Source organism: Maylandia zebra, unplaced genomic scaffold (genome assembly GCF_041146795.1).
Source record: "Maylandia zebra isolate NMK-2024a unplaced genomic scaffold, Mzebra_GT3a scaffold11, whole genome shotgun sequence".
NCBI classification, from domain to species: domain Eukaryota; kingdom Metazoa; phylum Chordata; class Actinopteri; order Cichliformes; family Cichlidae; genus Maylandia; species Maylandia zebra.
In genome coordinates this window covers 9,697,969-9,723,338 of record NW_027490041.1, presented here as the reverse complement: position 1 = coordinate 9,723,338, position 25,370 = coordinate 9,697,969, and the positions used below count along the sequence as shown (strand labels likewise).

General features: G+C 41.4%; 1 protein-coding gene and 1 long non-coding RNA gene across 4 annotated transcripts; one reads left to right on the top strand and one right to left on the bottom strand.

The window, feature by feature from the left end:
- Positions 1–3,789: 3,789 nt before the first annotated feature.
- LOC143416016 (protein NLRC3-like) lies at positions 3,790–10,418 on the bottom strand. The gene is made up of 5 exons (XM_076881373.1): positions 10,350–10,418; positions 10,145–10,274; positions 8,717–8,795; positions 6,052–6,256; positions 3,790–5,900 (listed from the first exon to the last, which is right to left on the bottom strand). The coding sequence occupies exons 2-5, from the start codon at positions 10,261–10,263 to the stop codon at positions 4,096–4,098; spliced, it is 2,208 nt and encodes a 735-aa protein (XP_076737488.1). The 5' UTR covers positions 10,264–10,274; positions 10,350–10,418; the 3' UTR covers positions 3,790–4,095.
- A 10,189-nt stretch (positions 10,419–20,607) lies between these two features.
- LOC112429903 (uncharacterized) lies at positions 20,608–25,087 on the top strand. Of its 3 annotated transcripts, XR_013096449.1 has the most exons (8): positions 20,608–21,068; positions 21,232–21,361; positions 22,854–22,985; positions 23,103–23,202; positions 23,321–23,380; positions 23,470–23,560; positions 23,727–23,884; positions 24,465–25,087. It is a non-coding gene; the product is annotated as an uncharacterized LOC112429903 (long non-coding RNA). The 3 variants fall into 3 exon arrangements; XR_013096450.1 differs by lacking the exon at positions 20,608–21,068 and having other exon boundaries at positions 21,190–21,356; XR_013096448.1 differs by lacking the exon at positions 20,608–21,068 and having other exon boundaries at positions 21,190–21,361.
- Positions 25,088–25,370: the final 283 nt, after the last annotated feature.

Sequence of the window (25,370 nt, the reverse complement as noted above, 5' to 3'; positions counted from 1 at the left end):
CAACTTAACCTGTTATAATCTTGTTAACTCATTAACTGATTAACGTCAGCAATTATTTTAATCACAGTTTTTAAAATCATGATTATTGTGAAAGTGCTCACTGGCTCTGAATATAAAAGCCATGGGTCACAGGAGGGATGTTGATCAGTGCTGGCTTGAAATGGGCGTCATTATGCGTCTCAGCCAATGGGAGCATTGAGGGTGGGTCTAATACTACTGCAGCGCTCACATGACCCAGGACAGAAAGAAAGGGGCGGGGACAGAAACATGGAGACAGGTACAGATCTTTGACATGTTCATTTTAAACTGTTCCAGGAGGCAGTGTTGATACAACTAAAGTTATCTGTTGTTGAAGAAGTCGGTCTGAGGAACGTTCTTAGGATCAACAAATGACGGCATGTATGAGCCTCAAGACGCAGCATCACAAGAAGAACACATGAGCTGTAGAAAAAGGAGAGACTACGAAAGCCACGGCGTTACAACATGAACATGCTTGATCAGAGTGTGATTGTGAACAGGAGGAAGACTCAGCTGAGAACAGTGTGGTGGATACAGAGCAGAGCCCACCATCAGTACAGAGGCCTGTCCATTAGAGTGCTGCTCCAACATGCAGCACATGTACTTGGCCACAGCTGCAACATCTGTACCTGTGAAAGCTTCTTCTCTGTTGCTGCTCATATTGTGCAGAAGAAGAGAGTTTCTTTATCATCAGAAAATGTCAATGAGCTTGTGAGTCTTAGCAGCTGGCTCGGTGCAGAGGAGGAAGAACATGTCAAGTCAGAGGAAGATAAATGCAGTTCATGTTGTCAACTCAACCTGGACTGTTGAAAGAGTTTTTCTTTGTCTGGTTTCTGACTGAGATTCTCCAAAGGAAATCCAGCACAAACACACACTTCACACACTCAAAGTCCTGCACAGTAAATGAGCTGATGAGCGTTTGTGCTGCTGCCTGATAACAGAACAATAGTTCTGCTGCTTCCTGTTCTGCAAACACACATTTATAAATGTTCACTTGCTGTTGATCAAAGGTATGTTGGTGGCTCTGGACGCTGAGGGAACTTTGTAAAAAACTAGATCAAATGTTAACGTCCTGGCAGAGGCAAAGAACTTTGATTTGATATTTGATTAGATTCATGTTTCAGCTCAGACTGACAGAAATATTTGAACTGCTGCTGTGTTAAAGGGAACACTGCTGTTAGAAAGCACCTGATCTGTTTCTGCACACTGAATGTTGCACTTCTCATACTGCAGTACTATTACAATAAGTACACAATGCACTACTTTTGAACTCATGATTGAATGTTGCTGTAACAAAGCCATTAATGTGATTCAAAGTGTTCATGGTTTCCCAGCACAACAAATGATTGCACAAGTGTGACTGATCCACTTTCTAATGTGTGTGTAGCCCACACTGTGTGTCACTGTGTCACAGGTGAGTCTCTGTGTCCAGGTTCTATGAGGACAACAGGATATAGTGACTGAGTCCAGCAGCTTAAAGTCTGACTCCATCCTCCATTTAAATAACTCACAGCAACAACTGAATAGCTTTGCCTTTGTGTAGCTGACACTTCATTTTAATGTCCTTCTATTCTGGTTCATCTGGTCTCAGTTTCTATAAGCACACAGGTTTCATCAGGACTCTATGACCTCAGTAATCTTTGCTGGGCCTTAATGCTCTGAACAAAGCTGCACATCACAAGACTAAATAGAAATGAATCAGTCTTTCATTCTCACTGCTGTTTGACTTCAGCTCTCAATGTCCCACCATAACCCATGGAAAGAATTACTGTCCATCCAGGCTGCTGAACATGAAGCTGAAGAAGGTGGAGTATTGTGAGGGCTGATGGAGATGATGATGAGGAATCCAGGAGCAGTGGGTGGATGGCAGCATCAGCATGAAGGATCAGTGTGAGAACACATCATCATCCACAAAGGAAACCAGTCTGAGTGTCTGACGCTCTTGTTAGAAAGACGCAGTCCCAGCAGTTAGCTTGTCTGCTAGTTAGCTGAGAGCTAACTCACTTGTACATTGAATACCAAACTGTGTAAACCAGGGGTGTCAAACATATGGCCCGTGGGCCAAATCAAGCCCATGAGATAATTTCATATGTCAAATATTGATGAATTTTCAGGCTTGCTGATAATCAATGTGAGCACGGCTGAGGTTTTATTCTGATGAGCAAACCATGTGGCCAAACACTTTAAGAGACAGACTGGGATCATACCATTATGTGAAAGAGGACATGTCCCATAGACAGCAAGGGTAGTGGTAGAGACCAGTACACAGAGAAATGGGAGCTGTACTGAAATGCAAGCGTGTCAGGAAAGAGTGAAAAGGCAAAATGAGCAGCATCTGGCTGCATTTCAGTGATATTGGAGAGCACAAAGCTGAGTGCAACATTTATACAGGAGATATACAGGAGACGCTGAGAGTAGAACTGATAAAATTAGGAGCTGGCTAAAGTGAGACCCATTTTTATTTCCACCCATTTTCCATTGTGGAGGACAAAAGGTTTCAAACTGGTCCAGGTCTTAAACCTCACGTGTTCTTCCTAATAGCAGTAAATGGATAAAAATAAGGCTTTTATGAAAACACTGAATAAAACTTGCTGCCTTTAAAAAGACTAAATGTACAGTTCAGTATTGAATACTACATAAAATAAACTATATATAAAGTGTGTCTGAATGGCAGAGATGCAGAAATATGTGCATGTAGCACAGAGCCACGGCTCAGTGTCTGAATGAGTCTCACAGACCTGAATGTGCTGTTGAAGCCATTTATAATTATAACGTAATTCTTTACTCGTTTGATCTGCTCCTTACCACAAGCCACCAGACGTGGAAGGTTTTGGACTTTTAACTATATTTTCTGAAGTTTTACAACTTTTCTTACTGTTAAAAACCTCGTTATGGCCATTCATGCTGTACAAAGTAATTAGACATGTGTGGTATCTACAGAAACGTCAGAATCTCAGCTAAAAGTTCACAAAACCATCTCAACAACCACCAAACAGCTGAAACAGCAGGTGAACAGATCACACAAAAAAGATGTAAACACAAATCCCCTGATCATCTGTTTTTTAAACATGAAGCGTCGTTTTGGACGTTCATTTACTGCTGGTTCAGTGAATTTTGGTTGGACAGTGATGAAACCTGCAGCCTCAGAATCTGTGAGAAGTCTGCTTTCAGCACCCAACAGCATTGTTGTGTTGTGTGCTGTGGATCCACCTCTGCAAACTCATCACTGTTTCACCATCATGTTTCTACTTAGACAATAACAAAGGAAGCAGTTCCCAGGAACTACTTCCTGTCTTGTTAACATAAGAGTACGTTGCCCTTCAAAACACCTCCACTTCTCCTCTTATTAGAGGACTGCCTTATTATTAATCTGCTAATTCTGTCAGTTGATGAAAGAAAAATGCTTGATCTCACCTGAGAGTTTCCAGTGTACAGTGTGGACTCTTCAGTCCTTCAGACAGAAGCTTCACGCCTGAATCCTTCAGGTTGATGTTACTCAGGTCCAGCTGTCTCAGATTAGAGGTCTGAGAGCTGAGACCTGAGGCCAGAGCTTCACAGCTTCTCTCTGACAGGTCACAGTGACTCAGTCTGAAAAATAACAGATAAACAATTACAAAAATAAAACACTTATGTTGAAGTGTAATGAGATACTATTATATTTAGCAATATTTCATCTTGTTTTGTCAGGAAACTGAGCACTGATGCAGAGCAACATGTGGAGAGAATCAGAGGAGAAGAAGTGAAGAGAGAACAGCAGTAAAACAACACTGAATTGTTCAGTGTGCTTTTGATATCAACAGAATGTGTCAAATTTCTTTATTTTGTATTTGTTTTAGTAGAATTGATGATTATCACTTAGATAACAACCACAGGCCAGGTCTAAATTGCACTTTGGTGACAGTTACACCCAGAAATATTTCAGAAACGTGGACAATTTGTGCTCCATTGTATTCAGTATTGAACAAACTGAGTACCGATGACCACTTAATATTTTTGATATTTTATTTGAGTTGTTCCACCTGATCTGTGTTAACTAGAATAAACATTTAAAAACTAAAGCTATGATCACATATGTACTTACAGAGCTTTGTTGGAGGCTTTGACCACTGGCAGCAGCCTCAGAAGAGCCTCCTCTGAAGCAGAGTATTTCTTCAGGTCAAACACATCCAGATCTTCTTCTGATGACAGTAAGATGAAGACCAGAGCTGACCACTGAGCAGGAGACAGTTTATCTGTGGAGAGACTTCCTGATCTCAGGGACTGTTGGATCTCCTCCACTAGAGAACGATCATTCAGTTCATTCAGACAGTGGATCAGATTGATGCTTTTCTCTGCAGACAGATCCTCACTGAGCTTCTTCTTGATGTACTGAACTGTTTCCTGATTGGTCTGCCAGTTACTTCCTGTCTGTGTCAGCAGACCTCGTAGGAGAGTCTGATTGGTCTGCAGTGAAAGACCCAGGAGGAAGCGGAGGAACAAGTCCAGGTGTCCATTTGGACTCTGTAAGGCCTTGTTCACAGCACTCTGGTGGAGAGATTGAAGTTTTGGTTTGTTAAATAATTTAGATTTCTGGGAGGTTGTTTGTTGTTGTTCCAGCAGATTGAGTCCAGAGTTGCTGAAGGTCAGATGGACATGAAGAGCAGCCAGAAACTCCTGAACACTCAGATGGATGAAGCAGAACACCTTGTCCTGGTACAGTCCTCTCTCCTCTTTAAAGATCTGTGTGAACACTCCTGAGTACACTGAGGCTGCTCTGATATCGATGCCACACTCTGTCAGGTCTGATTCATAGAAGATCAGGTTTCCTTTCTGCAGCTGATCAAAAGCCAGTTTTCCCAGAGACTCCATCATCTTCCTGTTCTTTTTATTCCAGTGTGGATCTGTCTCAGCTCCTCCATCATACTTGACCTTCTTCACTTTGGCCTGAACCACCAGGAAGTGGATGTACATCTCAGTCAGGGTCTTGGGCAGCTGTCCTCCCTCTCTGGTTTCCAGCACATCCTCCAGAACTGTAGCAGTGATCCAGCAGAAGACTGGGATGTGACACATGATGTGGAGGCTTCGTGATGTCTTGATGTGGGAGATGATCCTGCTGGCCTGCTCCTCATCTCTGAATCTCTTCCTGAAGTACTCCTCCTTCTGTGGGTCAGTGAACCCTCTGACCTCTGTCACCATGCCAACACAGTCAGGAGGGATCTGATTGGCTGCTGCAGGTCGTGTGGTTATCCAGAGGCGAGCAGAGGGAAGCAGTTTCCCCCTGATGAGGTTTATCAGCAGCACATCCACTGAGGTGGACTTTCTAGGGTCAGTTAGGATTGTAGTTTTGTGGAAGTCCAGAGGAAGTCGACACTCATCCAGACCATCAAAGATGAACACAACCTGGAAGTCTTCAAAGCTGCAGATTCCTGCTTCTTTGGTTTCAGTAAAGAAGTGATGAACAAGTCCCACCAAGCTGAACTTTTCCTCTTTCAGCACATTCAGCTCTCTGAAAGTGAATGGAAATATGAACTGGATGTCCTGGTTGGCTTTGTCTTCAGCCCAGTCCAGGCTGTATTTCTGTGTTAAGACTGTTTTCCCAATGCCAGCCACTCCCTTTGTCAGCACTGTTCTGATTGGTTCGTCTCTTCCAGGTGAGGCTTTAAAGATGTCTTCTTGTCTGATGGTTGTTTCTGGTCTGTCTGGTTTCCTGGATGCTGTTTCAATCTGTCTGACCTCATGTTCATCATTGACCTCTGCAGTCCCTCCCTCTGTGATGTAGAGCTCTGTGTAGATCTGATTCAGGACGGTTGGGTTTCCTGCTTTAGCGATGCCCTCAAACACACACTGGAACTTCTTCTTCAGGGTGGATTTAAGGTTACGATGACAAACAGCAGCTGGAAGTTCTGAATAATAATAATAAAAATACAACTTTAACAATCATATTTTACAAAATGCTGATGACAATTTCTGACCCACTGAGAAATGACTGAACACAGTGGTGCCACAAGTCTCTCATTTATCCAGCAGCTTAAATCTTTAGATAAATCCTCTTACGTCTCTGCAGACGGTCAGCCAGCTCCTCCTGCTTCATTCTCCTCAGGAAGTCCACTGTGATCTTCACAAATGCCTCTCTGCTGTTTCTCCTCTGCTCATCATCCTCCCTCTGAAACTCCAAGCACTGGGGCTTATTTGGATTCAGAGCCTTCTGGATCTTCTTCAGCTCGTTCTTCACAAAAGTGATGATGTTGTCCTCCAGCAGCTGGAACATAATACTTTATGAATGACCCACCACTCTGAACTTTAGTCCACACAACATCCACTTCTTTACGATCAAGGGGCATATCATCCACGAACTCTTTACCAATTATAGGTTTGACTTTATCTGATTAACTGAGACTTTGTCCACAACTCCACGATCCCAAAACGTTGATGCTGTTCATATGAATGCAGCGATTTCAGTGGGAGAAACATTTCACTGGTGTTCAGAGCTGAACTACCAACAGGTTGATGATCAAAGCCAGAAACTTGGAGATGTTTCAGGTGACTGAGTTGATCGTACAGACAACTGGTCTTAAAGGTTCACTCTGTTTACGCATACAGATCAGTATTTAAGGTTTGACTCTCATCATCCACTGGGGCACAAACTGGGCGTCATCAGGACGCTACAACACAGAACAAACACCATCCCCACAGACACAGCAGCCAGCGAAGCAGAAGAACTTCACATCAAGAAGGTCCTGAGTAAATGTGAACGCTGGTTTGAGGGCGGAGTCAAGGAGGCCATTTATGTGAAAAGACCATCTCTGAATGGAGGAGGGGCCTAAGGGTACAACTGTCACCATCTTACAATGCTGTGATTGCAGCCATTTCCCAGCTCTCTGTGAACTGGACTCATGACCATTGATCAACAACCATTGATCAATGGTCCTGACAATATGCGTACCAATGATCAATGAACTGACCTCCCAGCCCATTGTTCCTTCAGTGGGCTGGTTTCAGTCATACAAATGTCCTGTTTATAAGATTGAAACCTGCAGTCAGCTGAGACTGAAGAAGTCACCTGATGATGATGAAACGTTTCTCCCACTGAAAACATCCAGATGAACAGAATCAAGCTTTTTGGGATTTACGTACCTGGATGATTGAGCATCAAGACACAACTCTGTGACTTTTCTCAGATGAATAAATCCTCTCCTCCAGCTTTGTTTACATCTACCAGCCCTGTGGCGCTGCCCAGGGACAATAATCTATGTGAGAGGTGGAAAGTCATACAGGTGTCTGCTCCTGCCTTCAGTTATTTTATCTACTGTGTGTCAACTGGCTGAACCTACTGCAACTGTCTACTGTCTCCCTAAACTCAACAATGACTTAGTGATCTATCCATTCTCTGACCAAACACATCCTGCTGCAGGAGGTTAACATAGCAGCCAATGATGATCCCACTCACTGTGAACAACACATTTGGACCTGATTTGCTGCTCTGGTTTACACGTGAACTTTGACTGCTGTCACCAAGTTGAGAGGCTCTACAGAAAAACTGGACTTGTCCATAAAAATCATAAACTACATTACAAGGACAGCATTGCTCAATCAACTCTAATTACTACTGACATGTTATCTCTTCTAACTAAGGTACAGACACTCAAACTTGCTGCTTTCAGTGAGAAGTCAAATGTGTGAATATGAGCTGGAAGCTGCTGAGAGTCCTCCCTTCTTCCCGTGGGGTTTACTTTCTCTACTACTTTCACTATAAACACGCCCCTTTCATGCACCTGCAGAGGGCCACCAGCAGATGGAGCTGTCTTAAACAAATCCACTTGGATAGTTAGCTGTAGATGATTTTCTCAGTATGATTGTAGGATTTTGAGTTATTCTTTAGATTTATTTAAACTCTTATATTGTGCACAAGTGTTGAGCGACCCATAATTTCTCTGTACTTTTCATAAGAGCAGCCAGACTTTCAGCTAGTTTTTCTTTGCTCTGCAGGTTTTATGAAGGTGTGTCAAAGTTGTTCTTTGGACATTGGCTGCTTTTTAAATCATTTTCAGTCCTCGTACAGAAACATTCTTCAAGCTAAATCCAAGTGTGTTAGACCAGAGTTAACCTGATAGATATGTGTGGGTGTGTAACTCTTAGAAGCTGATTGGCTGCTTTTTATGGGGGCTGGGTCTTTGGAAAGTGTTTTAGTAACACACCCTGAACTGCACACTTTAACAAACAACATGAGATTTTAACTGTAATGTAAAACTCATGTGATTCACTGTTATTAAGCACAAACACATCTATGGCCCTGTTTCCATTAGTAGCTGCTCAGATCGACTCACCACAGGTCGCCACGACTGGACTGGATCCACTGGTTTCCATTACAGTTGAGGACCACCTAATGTGGTCGTCTCAATACAGCCGAGTGTCAGCTCACATCATTAGTAAGTGCTAATGCTGCTAATTTCCATCATATTTGTCATTTATTGCTCAAAGTTTTTGAAGAAACAGTTATTCAGCTTCATTCCCACTGATCTCGACTACAAACTGTTTCACTTTGGTTTCTGTTTAAAGCCTCGATGTTTAAAACGTTTCCCTGTGATCACATTTGCACCGTCTGATTTCAAAGTTTGTTTCTTTTGGTCATTTAGTCCACAGAGTCCTTGGTGTTCTGAAAGGGACCTATAAATAAATGCATTATTATTAATATTAAAGTAGTTGTTGTACATGTACAGACCATAAATATGGAGTCCAGCTGTGTTTGATGCTGCTGGGCAGACTGACCACTGGGAACCTCTGAGCTCTGCTGGTCCACTCTGTGGAGGAACCATGAAGGATCAGATCAACACAGGATGAAGATCCAGGAGTTTCTGCTCAAATAACTTCATCTGAATCAAGTCTGTCAAGTTTTAAACTCTCAGATTGTGAACATATCAGTAATTTTCAGTCTGTTTTCATGGACGTCCTTTCAGTGGTGATGTCAGGGATGATTTTGAAGAAGCTCATCAAACTGAACCATCAGCAGATCACTGCTCCAAAACCAGAACATGATCCGAGTCTCCCTCCACCACCAGAACACCAGCTTTACTAACGTGGTAGATCAGTGTAGTACAGATCAATAACTGATGAGTCATTTGATCAAAATCACTGAGTGCTTCACGTCTGACCCTCTGATGCTTCTGTAGACATTTTGCATATTTAATGAATGTCTGACAGTTTTACATTCATTCTATGAACACAGTGGAAATGTTGTGTTATAGTCTCCATGTTGTTTCCAGCATCATAAATTCTTAAGTTCAGAAAATTTGATTCTTTCTTCACAGCTGAAAAACAACAACATTTATTCTCTATTGAAATCTGCATCGTCCACTCCAAAGGTCACAATCTGAAGGTAACATCTGGTTTTGTTCCCTGTGGTTAACTCTGAGCATCAGTATGGTGGGATTTATCCACTACATCCACACCACTGTGGTTCAGTGTTGTCCTGATGGAGTAACAGCAGCCAGTATGATCCAGGCTTTAGCTGCTGGGTCTCTGTGTGACCTCTCAGACTGTTTAACAGATCAGACACAAAGAGAATCAGAGCAGCTCTGTTCTTTAAAGACAAACATGAACCCACTCAGGTCACACTTTCCCCACAGATATGAGCATCACTGTCCTCAAACAGCAAATGACCAAGTCGAACATTTGGATCTTTTCTCTTTCATTGTTTTCTTTTTAATGAATCTTTGTAACAATCTGAGGATGTTTCAGGTCATATTTATCCAGGAAACACAAACATGTAAAGGAGTCATCACAGCTCTCTGACCTCGTTGCTCCAGGTTCCCCACTGAAGAGTGGAGGTCGACCTTTGGACCGGTCACTCCTCACAGACGGACAGCTGGACCCTGCAGACTGTGACCTCTGACCTCTGCAGACACAAACATGATTGAAGCAGCTGTGATCACACAGACTGCAGATAATGCAGCTGTTTCCTGTCAGTAACATCCTCTTAGATTAGAGTTCAGCTTTTTACAGGAAAACTGGACAAAACTGATTTTTGTTACAAACTCATTTTCATTTCCTCTCAGCTCACAAACACAGTCAGACAATCAACCAGAGTCAACACTGATTATAATGTCAGTGCAGAATTATTTCTGTTACTCAGTGAGTTCAGCTCTCTGACCTCGTTGCTCCAGGTTCACCACTGAAGTTTGGATTGTTTCCTTTGGACCAGTCACTCCTCACAGACGGACAGCTGGACCCTGCAGACTCTGCTCTGTCCTCCTCTTCCTCCATCATCATCTTCAGTCAGTCTGAGAGGTAAACCACAAACACTCAGTGAGTTCACATTAACAGGAGGAACTGAGTTACAGTCGCTGACCTCTGACCTGTCATGTGACCTAGAAACCAGGTCAATATGTCTGTAGGTTCAGTCATCCAGGTCATGTGATCTAAGGAGCTTGGAGAGAAAAGAGACGTCTTTAAGTTTTTGGAAGACGTTTCATCTGAGAAGCTTCTTCAGCTCTAAAACCAAACGGTGGAGAGTCCCAGATATTTAAACCTGAGAGGGAAAGAAAGCATGTCGCTGACCCACCACTGATGTTATTTCAAGGAGGAAACTGAGAGCCTTTGCACCAGGAGCACAAACATCTGGAGCACAAACACCTGGAGCACAAACATCAGCTCCAGCAATGATCCACTGATGTGTTTTTATTCCATGTATGAATGTTGTTATTGACAGAGATGACGTTTGTGTGTCAGTGATGCAGTGACTGTTGTTGTTACCTGTACAGGCTGGTTAGACTCTATGAAACAGATCATACAGATCTCTGCATGTTAGAAGAGACTATTAAAGGTCATGAATGAGACAAAGGCAGGGAGGCGTCCTTTACAGCTAAACAGCAGAGTGAGAGAACAGCCAGCACCTCTACATTTATCACATTATACAGCACATGTATGATACTGACAGGGATGAGAAGAATTTAGTGATTCTGATCCCATCATTGATATTACTTATTGATTCTCAGTAGCTCTGCTCTGACAGTCACCACCATCACTGAGCAGCATATCAAAGACATTTGTGCACATTAACTGCATGTTGTGGCTCAAATGTTTGTGCATGTTGGAGGCATTTCCTCTTTGTTGTGATCAGTGTTGGTCATTACTCAAAACAGTCATTATTACACATATTACACAGAACACTTTAATTAAAAGTAATGGAGTACATTACTTCAATACTCCTCATAACATTACTTTGATGTTAAAATGAACAAATGAGCATGTAACAACATAAAGCTGAGGTACAGCCCCACACACCAACACAGATCCTGATGAGGTCACGTGATGTTTCTCTGAGTGTTTATGAACACAAATCAAAGATGAAACAGCACAAAGACACTTCAAAGTGATTCTACTGTAGAAACATGAACAGGTAGAAACCTGCAGCCTGACTGCTCATCACTTTGTTACCTGTTCAAGTTCAGCAGCAGCAGCTCACTTTATCACGGTGCTGGTCTGGGGTCAGTGTTTACTCAGCTTTACGTCACTCTGGGTTCTTGGCTAGCTTAGTGTTAGCTTAGCGTTAGCTTAGTGTTAGCTTAGTGTTAGCATGCTGTGTGCTAGCTCAGCGTCAGAGCTCTGCAGGTGTCTCGTGTGTAAATATTAATCACAGTGACAGTAAAGGAGGTAAAGGGCTGTGACGTCATCACGTACGCTGCGTCCTCTGTGGGCTCTGAGTGAACTCAAAGTACAAACTACAAGTACACAAACACGAACGTAGCTCAGAGTGGCGGACACACTCGGCCTCGTTGGTCCAGCTGTGAGTCCGTTACCGTGAACTATGGAGCGGCAGATTTGTGCTGAACTAAGCTGCACACAGCTGATGTTAGCCAGGAAACATTACACACTGACTTTAATGGAGAGACCGGAAATACAAACACACACAGTTTGTTGTGTGAAGAAATCAAACACGAGCTGAACAAACAGTAAAGTTCCTAAAGACAAACTGTTAAAGGAGGAAACAAAGCAAACTTACAGTTTCTTCACACACCAACAACAAGCTCCACTCCACACCTGGACACTAAACACGACACACAGGTGAGCTGCTTCCTGGAAGGAGGCGGGGCTCCACCTGAAACTCAGCACAGGTGGGAGGGGCTCAGCTCTGTGTGTGCTGATGTGTTAACTTTAAAAATATGCCGTCTGACTGCTCAGACTGAGTCAGAGTAAAGTTCACATGCTGACGTGTGGAGACATGAAACCTTGTTGTAGCTGCAGGTGTGAACACACTGATCCCAGATCAGCTCTGCTGTATTTGTAACATGAACATTTCTGCTGCAAAGCTTCAAATGTTCAGCATGTTTCTCTGTTTCCAGTCTATAGATCCAGTCACACTTTCTACCTTCACCTGTGCAGTAAAGACTGAGAGCAGAGCTGAAAGCAAGCGTCCAATCAGTGAGCAGCATCAACACCTGAGCTTCATTCAGACTCTGTTATTGAAGATGTTGTTGGTACAAAGTTCATCTGCTGCTCACATGAATCCATGAAAGATTTATTTCACTGAATGTTTCTTCAAAGCTCATTTCAACCTGTTGAAGTCATGAATGAAAGTGCAGCCTGAGAGTGGATCACATGATGTTTGAGGTGTGTCATGTGACATGTTCAGTATTGTCACACATGTCTAGATTGTCCCTGATATCATAACTGCTCAAACACTGATGATTATATTTGAAGAATTATTCCTGATGGCAGCAAAGTTTGAATGGAGCTCTCTGTCTGTGCTGATTTGTCGCCCTCTGGAGGTCAAAGCACAAACTGCATGATGTCACTGTAACCACCACAGTGACAGGAAGTGTTTTTATGACTGAAACACTGAAATGATGCTAACGGCTGTCGTTAGGCTCACTGACAGCAGTGCTGATGTGTTCATGTCAAACACTGGCTCAGGTCAGACTCCTTCATCCTTCTCCAGCGTGAGGCCACCCTCAGACCCACAGGAGCTCTGACCTTTGACCTCCTGACCCTAACCATTTTAGTCTTGTTGCATCTGCAAATCCATCCAAACTGTAGCCGAGCAAAAGAAGCTGGAAGCTGTTCTATGAATGATGTTGTTGAAGGAGCTTGGAAAGAAAAGCGTCTGGACTTCTTTAAGTTGCTTGAAGAGGGACATGGACGTCTTAACGCCCACTCACATCCTGGGACATTTGATCACAGGAAATCACATGATGGGATGGGGCTAGATCTCACAATGGGTTCACCCAAAACCTTGGCTGATTGAGACCCACACCCGTTCTCACACCGTGGCTCGTGTGATTAGGTAGAGGATCAACAGGGGCTCCATGTCCCTGAATTTAAACTGAATCTAAACACACCGTGCACAATGCCAAGTTAGATAAGGGTTAAAAGAACAAGATAAGAATAAATAAAAAGATAAAATAAGGATAAAAAATAACTTAAAAAAATAAAATAAAAAGATAAATAACTGCAAATAAGTACAAATAAGTAACTGAAGACACGTGTGGTCTGCAGATGTCTATGTACATGGATGTACATGGATGTACATGGAGTTTAATGTGCAAAATGAACTTAGTGTGCAAAGTGACCTGATGTGCAAACTGCAGTTTGAGGTCGGTCAGCTGTTCAGGAGTCTGATAGCAGTGGGGAAGATGGAGTTGTTGAGTCTGGATGTTCTACATTTCACACTTCTGAACCTTCGTCTCGAGGGCAGAGGTGTGTCTCTCCTCTGGACTCTGTGATGGTAGCTGCTCTGCAGAGAGGGCAGCGGGGTCCTGATGATCTTCTCCACAGTTGTTATCACTCTCTGCAGGCGTTTGCGGTTTGCAGTAGTGCTGCCGTACCATGCAGTGATGCAGCTGTCAGGCTGCTCTCCACAGTGCAGCTGTAGAACCTGCTGAGGATCTTGGCCAACATACCAAATTTCCTCAGCCTCCTCAGGAAATACAGCAGCTGCTGAGCCTTCTTGACCAGCTGTGTGAGTTTGAGTCCCTCACTGACTCAAACTCCTTCAGTGACACTTGCAGCCTTGCAGATTAGTTTGCTGATCCTGATGCATCTCTGGAGCTGATGCTGTCCCCCAGCAGACAACAACAACATAGATACTCTCACTAGTCCACTTTACCCTCTAATCACATCTCTGACATCTGCAGGTTGCTCCATAGAGACTCTTGTGCAATGCCAGGTGTTTGTGTTTGTCTGTAGGTACACATTAGATATGACCATAGACGCACACACACAAGTGAACACAGCAGCACAGATGGTTTCCACCTGCTTCCCTCTTTCTTCACACAACTGTGAGGATGATGAAGAGGTTTCAGGACGAGGTGGTCAGCAAGCACAGGATAAAGCAGGGCCATGAAACTCTCTGGTGCAGCAGATGTTTAATCAGACTCGGCTTTAGGCTTCTTTTCCCACCTGGCAGCAAAGTAACAGCTTCACTAATGTGAACAGTCACAATGTTAAACGTTTCTATATCTTCATATATTTTTATCTGTTGATGCTGCAGAATAAAGTCTGTTAACAGAGTGCAGGATGTGTAGAGCAGGTCCAGCTCTCCCTTTACTGTGTCCACTTTCATCAGCCCCTGTGAAGTGACACAGAGTGCATGTGTGTCTGTCAGCTGTTGTTTGTTGTGAAGGATGGAACAAATGAACACACACTTTTAGAGAAATCTGAAAAAGCAACACGTGCTTGGGCTCCTTCTGTGCTCGTCTTCATTAATGCTGATCTTTCTTTCCTGTTTGTTCTTTGGCACAAGCTTCAGTCTTTTCTCCCAGGGCTCCTTCACACTTAGAAACACACCTACATTCATTTATACACAAACATCATGAAACAAAGGCTTTGTAAAAGAGGACATGAGATCCTCTCTGAACAGCACATTCATATCAAACACAGGACTGAACAGGATATACTGAGTCTGTGCTGTTTTCATTGTTACTTGCTGAGTATTTTTCCAGTGTTTGAAATGTGACTCAAGTCTGATTCTTCTACTGTGTGTGAACTCTAAGCAGCTGCATTAAACAGCTGCTTTTCAAACCAGGCTCAATCCTATGACTCTGTGAATGTAAACTTTTGTCACCTGCATGAATAACAATCCTTGATCTAGTCAGGACTGCAGTGCTCCTGTGATCCCAGCTTATAGATGGAGGCTAGCATGAGAGGCTCAGCAGCTAAAGCAGCACACCTGGGTCTCCCAGCCTATTAAAAGCAGCCCTTTGCTTCACCTGCTTCACTAAACATTATTATTATTATTTAAGCAGAGTGGTGTGATTCATGTAGGCATTGCTGTGTGACAGGAGGACTTTTCTTGAAACAGCTCGTGTGACGTGAGCTGACGTAAAAACAGTGATGTTAGCTTGATTCTCTTGGCTAAAACTATTTTAAAAAGAGGGTCAATCATGCAAATCTGCCAATAGAAGCCAAAGTTACAGCCCCTCAGAGTTTAAAGAGAAAAGGCCCGTTTCCAACACTCGGTTGTGCAAAGGGAAACAGGCCCACAGTGCCTGAGTGTGTGGGTAATTCTTCAAATAATATTCAAAAGCAAACATTTTTAAGCATGTAAATAAAATTCAATCATTTCTGCTCTTCAATACCTAAGAAATGAAAACTGGCAGATGGTCCCAAAATGTGAAACGCCTGGCTATCTGTGCATTTAGTGCTGCAAGTTTTCACTGTTTACCTTCAGAAGCATAAATCTCTGCACAGATAATGTTCATATGTGGATTCCTGGTTTCTGCAGTTAATTGTGACCCAAAGCGTATTTTTAAAGTGGTTCCAGGCAATAAAGTCTAAAAATAAATACATCTACTTCCTTTTTCTGTGTTCCAGCCTCAGTGACTCTGACACAGTGCTGTAATATTTACACCTCTGATGAAAGCAGAGTTTGTAGTTGCAGAGAAATACTCGACTCATTTTGGGCATTTACGAGCAGGACCCTCAGAAAGCCCCTCGCTGCTTCACTGGTTAAGAAGCAAAGCAAACATTAGTTCACAGTGATGTTAATTAAGGCCCAAAGTTTAGGAACGAACGTCAGCACTTCACTAATGAATGTAATGCTGATTCATGGGCTTGTTTTGTAATGTGCATGTTGTGCGTTGCTATTTCCCATATTCTTTGGCACTGATAGATGAAGAGTCTCAGGCAGGACCGAGGCTGCCAGCTGCTGACAGTGAGCAGGGAGAGAGCAGCAGAAGCTGGGCAAGAGCAGGGCACCTTCAGCCCCCTTCATCAGTCAGAAATCATTTGGGTGTCTGTGTGAAATGTCTGATTTTTAAAATCTTTTTGTAGACATATTTATTAAATGTTTAACAATTATATAGAAGAAAGACAATGTAAAGAACAAAACATGACAAAACAAAAATGAGTTGAAGTTATGAACTGTTTCTGAGAGACAAATAACACCAGGATCCTTTTTGTGTAGCTGACAGCTGGTAACTGTGCAGGGGCGGGTCTAGCAAAGTGTTGCCAGGGGGGCAGGTAGGGCATTAACAGGGAGAGGGGGGCACAAAGACATACTTTTCTTTCTTGTTCTCATTTAAAATGTCTCACTTTTAATAAATAATTATCTGAATCTTACAACAAACGTTTCCATCTGATGTAAAATGTATAGAAATCCATTATTGTACATAGTCATTTTTTAGGGTCCCATCATAATTTCTTCAGAAGTAAGTACTGCATATGATGCCAGTGTTTCCCACATTTTCTAGATTCTGCACCAGTACTGTGTGTAAAATGCATCAAAAAGTCAGTTTGATTCTTTCTCACCTGTCTTTCTGTCTCCTTTCACTTTTTAAAGGTTGCCATGTTAGAAAACATATTTTGCCCTGCCGTGCTGTTTATTGATGTGGCAAATGAAAGGTTTATGAAAATATATCTAAATCTGTCATCAGTAATCAGCAATGATCATGTGTCACCTCTAGTCTCTGTCTTAATGTCAGGTTTCCACCGTGTGTTGTAGATGTTCAGGAGGTTAACTCGACCAACAGTCTACTTCCTGTTTAGAATACCAGGACAGGGAGGATGGTGCAGGTTTAAGTTTATTAGACTGATGCATGTATACCAACAAGACAGCATCCATCACTGTGACAACAGCGTTTGTTTTCATTCAAAGGCTTTATGGTTTTTCCTTTAATACCTGGGGGGCCGGTCTCCAGTCAAAATGCCCGGGACCATTTTTTGTCCCAGTGCAGCCCTGGTGTCAGATCTGCATGCAGTGTCAATGAGACGATCAACAACAGATCAGACAAAACACTCAGGCGGACACTCCTCTGTAGAAGGAAACATGGGAAGTGTGAGGTAATCAGTGCACAACATCACTTTGTATTTCAGGCTGTTTTTATATAGAACTTCAGCACCAATGTAAAAGTTCTGGTTTTAGGAAGATGAAGAACATTTTCAGGAAGGATGCCGTCTGCAAGCAGAGCTGCTTGAACCTCAGCGCTGAGGTCCAGACTACTTCCTGTGAAGCCACGTGATGTAAATCTGCTGCTGTAACTTCACAGTTTACTGAAGCTAAATGCAACGTTACCATATAATCTGTTTTCAACAAAGGTTTCACTCCGTCCGGTGTTGATGGAATGATTCAGGCCGTACTCGTCAGGCTTCCCATCGACCACACGCATTTCAGTCACAAACCCCGTGACTGACAACAAGGGAAACAGCAGAAGAAAAGATGTGAAAAATACTGGATGATGATGATGGAGGATTAACCGCGGTGGCTAAACTGTTTCCTGTCTTTGTGGGCGTACTCACAGGGAAGTTTCCAGGCACGTCAGTCTTGGTGGCTAAAGTCTCCATTTTCCAACATGTATCGCTACAGGTGCAAAGACACAACATTAATCATCAGTGTAAATATTTTAATGCTGTCCAAACGGTGTTTGCTTTGTCTGTCCTCTCGCACTCAGAGGAAACGAGGACGCCACCTTCAACCCATCTTCAGTTGGCTCAACCATGGCCGGACTTCCTGTTGGCTTTGTGACAGCAAACCACTTGAAATGAGAGCAAACTGCAGTCAAGCACCACTTACAGCAACCTGTGGACACGCAAATGGAAAGCACTGAGAATCATACAGAAGCATAAGAGCTGTTTATTGTAACACATGTGTGTGTGTGTGTGTGTGTGTGTGTGTGTGTGTGTGTGTGTGTGTGCACATTAATAATACACTGATGTATGTTAGTTTGATTTATGCTATATCTGAGAAAACAACTGCAGAATTTTACATCAAAGTTTCCAAAGCTGATGTTTTGTTGTTCACTCTGTTTTATATTCATATAGTTTGTTGTTTTTAAATCAGTGGACAAAATAAATATTATCACACAAAATCCAGGGTGAAACATAACCAAATAACCTAAATGGTGAAGTCATTATAGAAGTACATGTTGCAAAGGTCAGCCTCCTGTATAGACTGCTAAACTGTCTGGGGGGGCCCTGCCTGTCCTCGTTGGATAAGCTCCACCCCTTTTCCATAAGACGGAGACATTTGTATGAAAATAGATGGGCAGTAAAATAAAAAATAAAAAATATTATGGATGACTCTGTAAATCAAAGTCGGCCTGAGGCAGAAGCAGAAACCATGAGGAGCACAGCACCACTCCCAGAAGGGCACGAAGTGAAGCCATAGCTGCTGAAGAGTGAAGACGTGATGATGGAGGAGATCACAGATGAAGATCTGCTGCCTGCTGACTCTTTATATAGAAGAGTGAGACTATCTCCCCACCAGCAGCTGCACTTATACAAACCCCAGGTGCTGGGATGGCTTTGAACATGTGACATTTTCTGCAAACACATGGACAGTTTCATAACCACAAAGATTATTCCTGCAGCGGCAGAATCGTATCCACTGTGTGAGAGGTGAACGTCAGACAGTTCTTAGAAAATGTAGTTTCTCTTTAAGCTTTTAACGTCTCTTTTACCCCCATTTGTCTAAAACTACTTGACAGCCCTTCATGTCAGAGGTTTATTACCTGTGCAGGATGGAGCACATGGTCTCAGTCAGGCTGGACACGATCACTCCTACAGGAAGTAAATGTGATTTTATTTCACCTGTGAAATGATGAAAAACAGCAGAATAGCTCACGCTAACAAACGGGTGTTGAAGTGTTTCATTTTCTGCTGTTTCACAGGTCAAAAAGGGCGTCGAAGCAAACTGAAGCTGAGCTGCTGCTGCTGTTGTAGTGCAGCATCTGCTGTGTGCTTCATCAGAGAACCTTCTGTACACAGCAGACAGAGGCTGCTGCCACTGAAGTCCATCTGCTAGAGAGCTTTAAACACTGGTTATTGAAGTGGCTTTGATGATACTGATACACAGTCTTTGCTGCTGTCACAGGACAGGGATCCACCAGGGAGTAGTTGTCAGGATAAAGAGCCTTCGCTTCTCTAAATATAAACTGGATACTTGTAGGAAACTTTGGGAAGCAGCATTTTTCCTCATATCGTCTAAACTGAAGTTAGCTCAGGTGCTTCTTCCATACTTGCTCTGCAGAAAGCCAAAGAGTTTGGAGCTCTGCAAACATTTGCAGCACAGCTGGATGTTTGTAACTTTGGTCACCTCTGTATCATCCCTCAGATTCTTTCTGCACAGCTTTGAAACCATGACAGCACGAGTGATGCTGAGGAGACGTCCAGTTTAGACAGACCTTTATTCCTGGAACACAAACACATGAAGTGATGCTGCTAAAGAAGAACATTTAATCGCACTAATGAATCAAGCATCTGTATGTCTGTCAGTCTGTCAACAGTTCCTCTGATCGACTTCAGACTTGGTGGGTGTTTTGTTTTTGCAGCGGTCAAAGTCGATCAGCGTGTTGCTTTGTCTGCTGTAAATCTGCCTGTACAAAGGGAAACATGCATGTTTTACATGCAAACTCACAACATGGCTGCATTTTTGTGATTATGTGTATTTTATATTGATTTATTCTATTATGTTTTGTATATGAATCTTTACAAGTGTGTCGATACAAAGGCTTGATTAAAACAAAGGTCTCAGCTGTGCTGTTAGGGATGCTCTCATATTTGTTTCAAATGTAATAAATCAAAGGATTTCAGGCTTTTCATCCTTTTTATTTGTTTGGTTCTAACAGCAGCTGGATAAAAACATGCAGGTGATGAATATAATTGTGTGATATTATGAGCATTGTGAATAAAGAAAGAGCAGAGATAGTAAAAAGGAAACAGGTGATGGACGTGAGATTTTCAGAACAAAAGCTCCTCAGTGAGACGATCACCTGGACACAAGGTCAGGCAGCTGCACTGTAAAAAAAGTCAGTAAAATATACAGCAAAACACCGTCAAATTCCAACGGTAATGGAGCGTAAAATCAAAAACTTCCTTTTACTGTATTAAATAGATTGAATAACCGTTAATTGTGAGACTGGATAAAACTTTGTTTTTTACTGTAATAAAATGTTGAAATTATAAATATTTTCTGTGAAAACAAATAAATATGCATACATTTTACAATTACATATTGTAATGTTGAAAATGTCTGAAAAACTTAGATTTTACGGTATTATTTGAGTAAAACTACATCTTTTGGAGTTGTGCACATTGGAATTCACAGTATAAAGCTGTAGATTTTTAAGCAAACAAAAACATTCATTTTTACAGAAACAAGATGTTAAAAAATAGGGTCCACCGTAATAATACAACCAGTACATACCATTAAAAAAAAAGCAAATATCAGCAGTGAAAGACAATAAAACTGATAGTATTTTTTTATTTTAAAATTCAGATACTGATATACAGATTAAAAGTTAGGCCTGCAGTATATCATTGTTAACCTTCTGATAAAAAAATCAACAGCAAAAGAAGATGTTAAAAATAAAGTTTATGGTTGTGAATAAAATTGATTTCAATAATCTTTTTTAATTATTATTTTAAAACAACTTTATGTTGTTGTGTTTCACGCCATATTATCAGACCACCTTAAGTGGGTCGGCCTTAAATTTTGAATTTGTGTGATCGCTGTTGATTGGTAGCTAAACTGCTGGTAAACTGTGTACAGACGTTTTACGTTCGAATTGCAGAGAAAAAAAATCTGGTAGCAACATTGTGCAGTATGAGCGAACCATTTCACCAAAAAAAGGGGAAGCAAGGTAAGACATGGCTGCAGCGGTCTGCAGACGTGACTTCTGATCAAATTCGAACCTCCTAAAGAAACAAAGAGCGACGTTACATTGTGGGATGACGTCACCTGAAAATGACCAATAGCGCGGCGCGCTGCTGAGCTGTGTGCCAACCGCTCTTTTTTTCATGCAGGAGACTCAAGTTGGCTTCGCTAACGGACACAGTTTTGAACTCGTATATTAGCGCCATTTATTGCTGCTTGGACCACAGCATCTTCGGAATTTGTAGACATCCTGGCAGCTTACAATTAGTTCGAGGTGAGGTGAGTACATGCAACTTCAAGTTATCTCTGTTATAAAAATCCACCAGCCCAGCGTTTATAGATAATTTTAGCAGTTCGTTTTTTATGAGTGAGGTTGTGAATTTAGTTAGCATTTGTGAGTTGAGTTAGCATTACTGTTGCGAGGGAAGCATTGCTCTGGATTAGTTTCTGTATTTGGCGTGCTTAATTCGCTAGGGAGGAATTACCAAAGTACATGGAGTTATGTTAACGTGTAATTTCTGTGGTAAGGTAGTTCAGTCATCAAGGGGCTGCGTGCTTCATTGTAAACTGCATCGGAATGAGCCACGTTGTTTCTTTCGGTGTATTGAAGCAGGCTGCAAGCAGACATACACCAGGTATGGCGCGTTTAAGGCTCATTTTTACCGAAGACACTGCCCCCACCCATGTCACTGGTGTGGTGGTGGTTTCTTCGTTTACATGTGCAATGGCGATGTGTGAACGTCAGTGTCAGAACTCTAAAGAGTTAATAGCTCATCTGAAGAGCCATATTGTGGAAGGACACGTGGTCACTTGTCCAGTAAGAGGATGCACAAATACCTTTAGAGTTAAATCATCTTTTACTGCTCACATGTCACGTAAACACAGAGTTTTCAGACAGCAGCATTGGTGATTTATATAGAGAGTCTGCATGTCAATCATCATCTGTTCCAACCACATCAGATGACTTTGTACCCTTGATTTCCGAGCCTGCTGCACAGTCTATTACAGATGAAGATAACATGGAAATGCCCCCTGAATTCTGTGATCTTTTTCTGAGAAACGTTTCACTATTCTACTTAAAATTGCAGGGTCAGTTTCTACTGCCTGCTTCAACCATACAGAACATTGTAGAGGAAATGCAGAACATGCATGAGTTGGGACAGACATACAGTTTGGGTAAACTTGCATCACTGTTAAAAGATGACACATCATTATCAGAGGAGGACATCAACAAAGTCTGTGAGTCTGTCAAAAGCTATGATCTTTTTTCTGCATGTCATACCGGGCCATTGAGGACAGTGCACTCCAGAGCTCAGATCTTTAAAAAAGCCTTCAACTATGCGGAACCAAAGAAAATATTTTTAGGGAGAGATGAAAACAGAAAAGATAGGTTTGCCTATTATGTGCCTTTAAGAGAGACTTTGAGATGTCTGCTAGAGTCTGATCTGTGGCAGAAATCAGAAGAGCCCTCTACTGAGCCTCCTGCTGATGTTCTGTGTGACATAAGTGATAGTAAGCTGTTTTAAATAAAATGATTTTTTTGGTCAAAACCCATTGACTTAATTGATTTCTATCCATTAACATCTTACATGAAGTATGGGTACCAAATGGTTCCACTGAAACACAGTGTGCTGTCACAATAATGGTGCTGTTAGTTTGGTATTTACGTAACACTGTATAAAAGTGTAGTATCAAGCAAGATCAGCTTCATATTTTAAGACCAAAGGTACCACTTGGTGTAAATTGACCTTTATTCACATTCTTTTATCAGACATCTTGGAAATGGGGGGCAGCATAAGGAGTTCCATTACTAAGGTGCTGCCGGACCTGTCTGCCTCAATCCTTGAAATTGTACTGGAGGCACTACAATCATTAGGAGTGGAGACATCTGAGAAACAAACCAGTAAGTATTATGATTTCATTGCACAATAGCCATGAAGGGCTTTCTGTTTTTTCGATTATGCTTTGGCCAAGGTCCAAAAAGTACAATTAATCTATTGTTTGTGATATTGTTTTACAGCACCAAATATGGAAATTTCAAGCCAGGCCAGCATATCGTCTCCATCTGTTTTAAGGTTTAAGGGTGGTGGCACAGCTAAGACCCAAGAGTCTCTTTCAAGGTTAGTAAAGTAAACAGATTCAAGAAGATATTTTACACATTTCTTTGTCGTCTGTCTCTAAATCTTATTTTGTCTTTATTATGATTAAAAAGGTTTGTTTTGTTCCTGCCCTTTTCAGACACTGAATTTGAGCAGAAACCATAAGGATACTCAAAGGACCTGTGACTCTCAGGAAATGGTGAGATTTCAGGTCATAATCTTTTTTTTTCCATTAAATTAATTTTCCTTTTTCCCTTTACAATATTGCTGTTTTGTTTTTGTAAACAGCATCAAATGAGAGAGACAGATGAAACAGTTTCAAGACAATGGCAGGAAAAACATGCTGAAGATTGAAACAAACCTTGGCTGGAAATATTTGGTATGTGTTTTACCGTAAATCAAATTGTTGAAAAACATTCAGCTACACTGCAACACAGGGAAACTTGATTTGCACTTATTTTGTTACTTTAATTTCTTGTCTCATTATTTTTGTCAGTTATTATTGTTTATGGTGTATGCCCTTCTTGTTTTCTTTCTGAATGCAGAAGGTATCTAGCCAGTCCACAATGAAAGCTTCGTTGCACCCCATGAGTCTTCTGGCAGAAATGATGGCGGCTGTATTCTTTGGTTTCCCTAAACATCACACCCTGCCTGTTTATACGAGGCTCTTCAATTAAGTCTGCACCCAAAGATTCAATGAGAGGTAAGCAGTGGTATTATTCAAGTTTTGCTAAAGAAAGATGGACAGGAGACACTAATCTTAATCAGCCGAGCTCAGGTTCATGTCCAGGTGAGCAGTTTCATACGCTATAAAATGTAGATTGAATGATAGGTCTCATCACCATGCATTCAGCCATTAACTTCAAGATTTAAAGTATAACTATTGCCAAAACGCAACCTGGGCTGTGTTTTTTTTTTTTTGTTTTGTTTTTTGTTTTTTTTTACTGTATCGATTTTGATGTGCTCAAATTTATGCCCCGGCCCCCTAGTATTCCCATTCACTGGCTATTGACCACAAAATAAAATCACGGTCAATCTCAAAAACGGCTTGTTTGTCGTAATTATGCTTTTAGATATATGTTTGTCTCGTTTACAGTAAAAAAAAAAAAAAACTGAAAAAAACAGCCCAGGTTGCATTTTGATAATAGCTATCCTTTAAGAACTGTATATTTTACACTTAAGAAATCATTTATCATTAGATCTGGTTTTGGCAGCACGTTTTGTTCATTTCTGTGCATTTTGCTCAAGCACTGATCAAACTTTGTCCATTTTTTTTGCTGCAGAGGGGATCCTGCCAGTCCAAAGTGAACTCCTGATGGACATTGAAGTACTCCTGCAGAGCTTGTATCTTCAACACCATGCGCATTAGAAACTCCACCGAGTCCTTTCCTTCACCAAGGCAGGACCCAGTGACTCATTACTGTTGATAGGTCAGGGGCAGGTAATATTTTGTTTCATGTTTATTCATTCCTCCATGGATTACCAGCCATATATATGGACACATGCTGTATTCTCAAGATCTATGCTGTTTTGTAGGAATAGAGAAAATAATATGTTTAGTCTGTTTTCAAATGGTATGTCAAATTTTCTCATTGTTTATCAGTAATATTCTCTACCTTGGTTGTATATGAGCATCTTTAGATTTTTCTATATTTAGCGGTTGCAAATGTAAAATGTACGGTAAACCATTTATGTTCCTCATATTGTACTGTATTTTTAGCGGTAAAATACCGGCAGCTGTGGTTGCCAGGAATTTACCGTAAAATGTATCTGGTCAAAATAAAATGCTGTAATTTGTTATACAATTTCACTGTGTTTTTTACTGTCAAAGGTTTTAATAAGGTTTAACATATTTCTGTTATTTTTACAGTTATTTACAATAATAGGGTCTATCCTATTACTGTTAAATTAACAACAAATTACTGTAAATATTATTATATTATTACTTTTTTTTTACTGCAAATATCCGTAAAAAGCTATGGAAAGTTGCATTTTTTACATTAAATTGCTGTATAATTGACAAATATATTTGGTTTTTTCTATCATGATTTTGGTAAAATAATACGTTGTCTACCTTAAAAATTAGGGTTACAAAACCAGTATACCGTATTGTCTTTTACAGATTCCACATTTTTTACACGGTATATTCCTGGCAACCACAGCTGCCGGTATTTTACCGTAAATTTGAC